Raw genomic sequence first — 7,140 nt, forward strand, 5'->3', positions numbered from 1 at the left:
TCCTTTTCGGGCGTCTCCCATCCAGCGCTCGCAGCCGGCGAAGCCGGAGCACTCGCAAGGGAGCGAGGCGGCATAGCCCCTAGGCCGGCAGCCGGAGTAAAGGGGGTAGGACGGGTGGGTGGCCGCCGCGGCCGGAGTGGCCCGCGGCGCGTGCGGTGGGGAGGGAGGGAGGGAGGGGGTTGGTGGCTGCTATTTAGAAGAACACTATAATTATTCACTTTGCTTTTGGCTGTAAACCATGTCCAAAAAAATGTGGTTGATAATTATGGAGTTCTAAAGTTTACATAGGGATGAAAGGCAACTCTACAGGCATGTAAGACCGACTGTATGGTAATTTTAGTCCAAAATATAGGCTTGAAGCTGCTATTTTGCACTAAAAAGTGTGATGTGAATGTAGTTGATTGCAAACAAATGTACAGTGTTAACTAAATTCGAAATTCGATGAAATGAACAAGCATCCATTTACTCATTAGAATGACACAATCAAATGTGTGAAAACCCTCATCTCTTATGGTTTTACCACATTGTGTAGCCTTTCAAACCGAGAGAAGATGATCACCACTACTTCTATTTATGTAAAAATGCACATATGCCATCTCATTAAAGACCCACCTTAACTTGCATGTGAAGAAGTTTTCTATTATTAGTGGATTCCACTATTTCTATTTATCTCAACATGCCCACAATATTCCACCTCATCAAGGGTCCAGCAGAACTAGCACAGAAAGAATATTTTCATTGTATTGTACTCTCTCTGTCTGAAAAAACTTGAAGCTTTTTCAGACGAAGGGAGTACTACTTAATACAATAAATATATTTCGACCATATAATAATTAAATACAACATATAATATATGTTTACCCTAAAAAAATAAAATATAAATTTTATGTTTTAGTTCATATATTATTAATCTAAATATTCATGTTTCATACAACCTTATCTCATTTAAATACATTAGAAACGATCCCCTTAGCAACACGTGTGATGTTATCTAGTTTTGTGAATGATACATGCAAAAAAACCGCATGGTCTACTTACTCAAGTGACCCTATCAACATGCCAACTGTTAATCTCTATTCACCAAGTCAACCCTAATTAGAAGATTTTATGGTCGGAAAAATTATGGTGTGAATACATGGTTGAAATTTAAATATACAAGTTTAATAATAGAAATCCTCTAATTATTCACTTATGTTCTTCTGTACATGAATAAACACAAAGTAGCCTCTGTCGTCAACCATGTCCAACAAATTTTGGTTGATAATGATGGAGTTTAAAAGTTTGTATAGGGATGAAAGGCAACTCTATAGGTATGTAGGTCAGGCGACATGATAATTTTAGTTCAAAGATAGGCTTGAAGCGGCTATTTTGCACTAAAAAGTGCAATGCAAATTTAGTTCAGTGCAAACAAATGTATAGTGTTAACTAAATTCCAAATTTGATGAAATGCATAAACATCCATTTAGTCATTAGAATGACACAATCAGATGTGTGAAAACCACATCTCTTATGGTTTTATCACATTATGTAACCTTCTTACGGTAAGCAACGAAGATAACTAATACTCCCTCCTATTATTTTAAATCAGAGGGAGTACTTGCTTTTGCTACATAGAACATTTCTTCCACAGAAAATGACCTATAGCTTCTACCTCGCTTCTTTGGTACAATGGTACTATTGTCATTTGTACCAACTCTACCGTGGCCTATGCCTTTGGTCGCCATAATTAATGGTTAAAATTACACTAATCCAAAGAGGAGACATTAGGAAGCGACGGAGGTGAGGTTTATGGAAGTTAGGGGAGAACAATACAACAACAACAAAGTCTTTAGTCCTAAGTCCTAACAAGTTGGGGTAGCCTAGAGTTGAAACCCATAAGATATCGCAACCGACTCATGGTTCTGCCACATGGATAGTTAGCTTCCACGCATCCTTGTCCATGACTAGTTCTTTGATGATATTTCAGTCCTTCGTATCTCTTTTTACAGACTCCTCACATGTCAAGTTTGATCTACCCCCAACCTCACTTGACATTCTCAGCACACTTTAACTGTCCATTGTGCACTGTAGCTTCTGGGTGCCTGCACCAAATATGCCTAAACCATCTCAGACGATATTGGACAAGCTTCTCTTCAATCGCTACACCTAACTGTTAAACATGTCGCCTTTTAGTAGGTCAACACTCAACATCAAATACAACATTGCAGGTCGAATTGCCGTCCTATAGAACCCGACTTTTAGCTTTTGTGGCACTCTTTTGTCGCAAAGAACGCGAAAAGCTTGCGCCAGAAGTTAGGGGAGAACAATAAAGATGATAAATAAGGAGGACATCAACAATGGCCCATGTCAAAGACATTGGAGGCGGAGACATACCCCACGGCGATAGCAATAGATGACGAAAAGGTAGATTCATGGGCTAGAAAAAGATAATGGTAGTGGTGGCAAAAAAGGAAGATGACATGGTTGAACAAAGAAAGGGGGTTTGAGCACAATGAGGTTCAAAATGACCCACTTGCTTTATCACATTGATGGAGTAAGTGGTTTTAAGGTTGTACCAAAGGAGCGGCAAGTAATATGGATCAGTTGAATTAATTTTCTCTCCGACAAGATTCAATCATGCTTAAGAGGCAACACTCTACACATTTATTCTAAACTATCTACCGCCTAAAAAGCAAAACATCTGATTCTTGATGCCCACACTGCCGAACCTCCCAAAAGAAAAGACAAAATCACATAAAAAAATGCAAAAGACAAAACAAAAGCATAAACTAAGACCACACCCCATGTGCAATTACGGAGCAAACCAAAGGGCCTCCCCGCAAACACGCGCACCATTAAACCCCATTTTCTCGTGCCCTCTCCCCCTCCGTCTTCCCCACTCGCGCAACCCACACACAACCGCAGCGGCAAGCAACACGGGCCGTCCTCCCGCACGCACAGAGCCGACCCACCTCCCCCCCTTATCGACGAGCCTCTCAAAAGCCAAGATCTCCCAGCGCGCGGCGCCGTAATGCTCGCCTGATTGCGCTGGTCATGGCGCCACCACAGGAGCGGGACTACATCGGGCTGTCGCCGGCAGCGGCGGCGGCGGCCACGGAGCTGCGCCTGGGGCTCCCGGGGACGGAGGACGCTGCCGGGGACGGCGGTGGAGCGGCGTCGGAGGCGCCGCTGACACTGGAGCTCCTGTCCAAGGGCGGGGCGAAACGCGGGTTCGCGGGCGCGGTGGCGGAGGAGGAGGACGAGAAGAAGAAGGCGCAGCCGCCGGCCGCCAAGTAGGTGGACTGGGCGCCGGTTGGTGCCTTGGTGGTTCTGAGCATTTTATTCATCTATTTACCTTCATTTCCATTTATATTTAAATAAAACTTCTTGATGTTTGTCGTAGCAATTTCTTGCGAGCAGTCTTGCGGTTTCATGCGAAGATTCTTAGTAATAAGTTTGCTCGATTTAATTTCCTTCCTACCAGACATGACTGGGGTTTTAAACAGGGGAAGTTTTTGGCGTGAAATGCTTCGGCATCAACCAGGGGAAGTTTTTGGCGTGAAATGCTTCGGCATCAACAAACAATTTTTTTAGTGGGATTCAACAATAACCAAGTTTAAACAGGGAAATTTCTGGTGGGTTGTTGTTTGCAGCCTTTCTGGCGGAAATAAAACTGGTTATTGATTTACTTGATTACTTTCTTACTGTATTTATGGTTTTCCTCCCCCCCCCCCTTTCCTTGAAAAATGTTCATTCTTGTGACGCCAAATCACAACAATCATTCTGCGTTTCTCAGTTTCTGTCAATAAGTTTTAGCAGATCGTGTTATAGGAGCAATTCATCTTCAAAATATCATCCTAATGAGCAGAACTATAAGACTAGAAAAAATAAATAAAACCTGTGGTGGTTCTGAAAAAGCTGAAGAAGCTTTCTTCTTGTGCGCGTTCTTGTTGGCTTTGGACAAGAAGCAACTTTTGTCTGTCTGGTCTCCACTTGCTCCTGGAATCACTGCAGTAAGTTAGTTAGCCAGTGCGCCAATTCACATGGATTTTTCCCCCTTTGTGCATCCGCCCAAGCATATCTAATTCTACCCACTGCTTCCAAGCTAATAGTAATCCGGTATCCCCTTGCCTTGTGGTCCTGGTTCAGTTTCTGTTGTAATTTCAGTACTTTGTGGCTACTAAAGCAGCCTTAATTCTTAATGGATATGTGTTTGATATGTTAGAATGTCTGTAACAGGGCACAGGTGGTAGGATGGCCACCAATCCGCAGTTACAGGAAGAACACCATGGCGACGAACTTATCTGCTCCCAGAAGCAAAGACGAGGCCGAGGCGAAGCAGGCACCGGCACCAGGCTGCCTTTATGTCAAGGTTAGCATGGATGGTGCTCCTTACCTCAGGAAGGTGGATCTCAAGATGTATAAGAACTATAAGGACCTCTCGCTGGAGCTGGAGAAAAAGTTCAGCGGCTTTACTGTTGGTGAGCTCTTGTTTTACCCTTCATCTTTGGCTCAGTTATTGCTTGGGATGCCACAATAGGCTTGTTGATGTTGTGTGGTAGTATATTCATAATTGTTTGGTGAGTAAATACTTTTTTCTACGTATTTTTACTTGGGCAGGTGCAGTCTTTACCGTATACATGTACTCTCCGTCTCCATACATTTTGATACTTAATATGGTTTCACATATTGTAGTATTTGGCGTTTTAGGGTCTTTAGTTCTGGTAATTGACGGTTGCCTCAGTTCGTAAAGAATAAATACCAGCTATTGTGCTTGTTTAATTTAAGGTCTCAACTTTCTGAACTGTATGTCATCAGGATCACATAACATGGTTTGTACTGACTGCAGCCTTAGGAACATCATTGATTTTGCCTGTGAGGTTTGTAGAAATGAGTTCACATGGTAATAACATTATTGTCCCATGTCACTACAAGCCTTAGTTGGACTTCTTTTCACAGATATGTTCCCATGAATGCTAGTTCCAGTATAACTCTTTTGCAAATGTTCTTTGAGAGGGCTTTACTTGCATACCGTGTGTTCCTGGTTCCTGCAGGTCATGGTGAATCGACTGGAAAATCGGGAAGAGATGGATTATCTGATTGCCGGCTGATGGACCTTAAAAGCGGCACTGAACTTGTGCTCACTTATGAGGATAAGGATGGTGATTGGATGCTTGTTGGTGATGTTCCATGGCGGTGAGTATTGAGTAATATGGATATTGATAAAATTATGCGCTAGCAATACAGATTTTGCAGCAATATTAATGCTTTTCATCTGTATTTGCAACTATCTAATCAGCGAGTTTTTTTTTTACTTTCTATGTTGTCCATATGCATACACCCTGGCCTCCTGTGTCTTAAATATTTTAATGAAGTAACAAAGCTTAATACAGTAATGCATTTAATTTACTGGAGTACTTTAATTGCTGAAGTGTCTCATCTGGGGCTATTGATTTGGAGTGTTATTGAAAATTCATATCTCCCTCCTATGAAGATTTGGTTGAAATAATTTTGTACAAATAAATGGGAATGGTGCATGTTTTTTTTCGAGATTGAAGAGGGGGGGGGGGGGGGGCACCATTTGTCGTATTGCACTCAAAAGAGATTGGCAGCCCCATACCAAGGAGTCGACCGTAAGCGGTCATTACATCAGCAATGAATTACAGAAGGGTCGAACAGAAAGCAATTTTAGACATTCCAGCGGGTTCTTGATTTGTACATGTTTTGTGAAGCTGAATTTTTTTAAGACATTCTAGTGAGTTCTTGATTTCATCCAGCCATGATGTATTACTTTGTTTCCCATATGAGTCTGCCACATCATTGCAATGCCTGGCCCACCAAGATTTTGCACATTCCAATGAGTTCCTGAGCTTGATCCAGTATTCATCCTGTCCATAAAAAGCCACATGACTGGTAATATATATTCATTTTTCTGGTACCACAGAATGTTCACAGACAGCTGTAGGAGGATGAGGATCATGAAGGGGTCAGATGCAGTGGGCCTCGGTAAGTACTGTTAATATGTAGCAGAATAGGAAATCGTCACTTGTGTCCGTGAGTTTTTGTCATGGAAGGCTGGCAGAGAATCTACTGCTTGCACTGCTTTATTCTATATATACTGCTAGAAGAATAAATTTGGGTGAAGCAAGTTAGGCCTGTTCTATTAACTGTGGGACTTGCATGTCTATGTTTGCATAGTGTGTGTGTGTGTGTGTGTGTGTGTGTGTGTGTGTGTGTGTGTGTATGAGGAAGAATTGTCTTCTATATTTACCACTGTCAGTATGACTAACTGTTTGTGCTTAATTCAAACTTGTAACGTGAGAACTTACTCCCGCTTTTCAGCTCCGAGGGCCGCCGAGAAGAGTAAGAACCAGAAGTAGCAAGAACGATGAACCCGATCTGTTTCCTTTCCTGCGATCGCATCTTACAAGGGTGATGGACTTTATGTGTGATGAGAAAGGGATTTACTTATATATATAACCTACGTGTATTCTCTTTGTTATTTCCTTGTATGTTCGTTCGGAACAAGCATGTTAGATTGTGTAAGCTGATGTGTGTGTATCTACTACTACTGCACTACTTTGATTTGATTCGCGTGTGTTGTATGCGGTTTCCGTTGTAAATTGGTGTGCTCTGTCTGTACCGCAAACTCTTTTCTTTCATCTGTGTTTGGCGAGCCATGAGAAGAACGTTGCTTTCATTTCGTCTGATCATTTCTGGAACACTCTTTGGTTGCTCCAAGTGACATTATTTGTAACTGTGCTGTGCTTTGGGTGCACGCAGAAGCGTCAAACTGCGATGATTCTCCATGTCTGGTGGTTGGAAGATCGCATCAGGCCGTCGTAATCTTCCTCTGTTTCTGTTCCTGTTTCTGTTCCAAGGGAACTGCAGGAATGGCGCTGCCTCGGTTAACTCTGCTGTAGTAGATGGTCCTAGATTCGTTTTGGCGTGTGGTCTTTTCCGTGCTCTCCTCTACACTACACATATGCACCATGCACTGCAAGGTGATGCAACTCCGAAACCCTGTTGATTTCGAATAGTGGCCTTGAGTTCAATCAGTGCTTTGGTTAGTAGTGCGGGCCTTCCCCTCCATGTCCATGGGTGGTGGTGTTGTTGTTGTTATCCTTTTCCTGGCGCCATCATACTGTCTGTGTAAAGGGT

General features: G+C 42.5%; 1 protein-coding gene across 1 annotated transcript; it reads left to right on the top strand.

Annotated features, from left to right (window-relative positions):
* The first annotated feature begins 2,859 nt into the window (after positions 1-2,859).
* LOC123147725 (auxin-responsive protein IAA21) lies at positions 2,860-6,692 on the top strand. The gene is made up of 5 exons (XM_044567023.1): positions 2,860-3,272; positions 4,219-4,460; positions 5,034-5,175; positions 5,924-5,985; positions 6,322-6,692. The coding sequence occupies exons 1-5, from the start codon at positions 3,034-3,036 to the stop codon at positions 6,357-6,359; spliced, it is 723 nt and encodes a 240-aa protein (XP_044422958.1). The 5' UTR covers positions 2,860-3,033; the 3' UTR covers positions 6,360-6,692.
* The last annotated feature ends 448 nt before the right edge of the window (positions 6,693-7,140 follow it).

Source organism: Triticum aestivum, chromosome 7A (genome assembly GCF_018294505.1).
Source record: "Triticum aestivum cultivar Chinese Spring chromosome 7A, IWGSC CS RefSeq v2.1, whole genome shotgun sequence".
Classification (NCBI taxonomy): Eukaryota; Viridiplantae; Streptophyta; class Magnoliopsida; order Poales; family Poaceae; genus Triticum; species Triticum aestivum.

What these genes read in the sequence shown, in the direction of transcription:
- LOC123147725 (XM_044567023.1), top strand. Translation starts at nt 3,034, where the DNA reads ATGGCGCCACCACAGGAGCGGGACTACATCGGGCTGTCGCCGGCAGCG. An exon ending in GCGCAGCCGCCGGCCGCCAA is followed by an intron (nt 3,273 to 4,218) that starts GTAGGTGGACTG and finishes TGTCTGTAACAG; the next exon opens with GGCACAGGTGGTAGGATGGC. An exon ending in GTCAGATGCAGTGGGCCTCG is followed by an intron (nt 5,986 to 6,321) that starts GTAAGTACTGTT and finishes CCCGCTTTTCAG; the next exon opens with CTCCGAGGGCCGCCGAGAAG.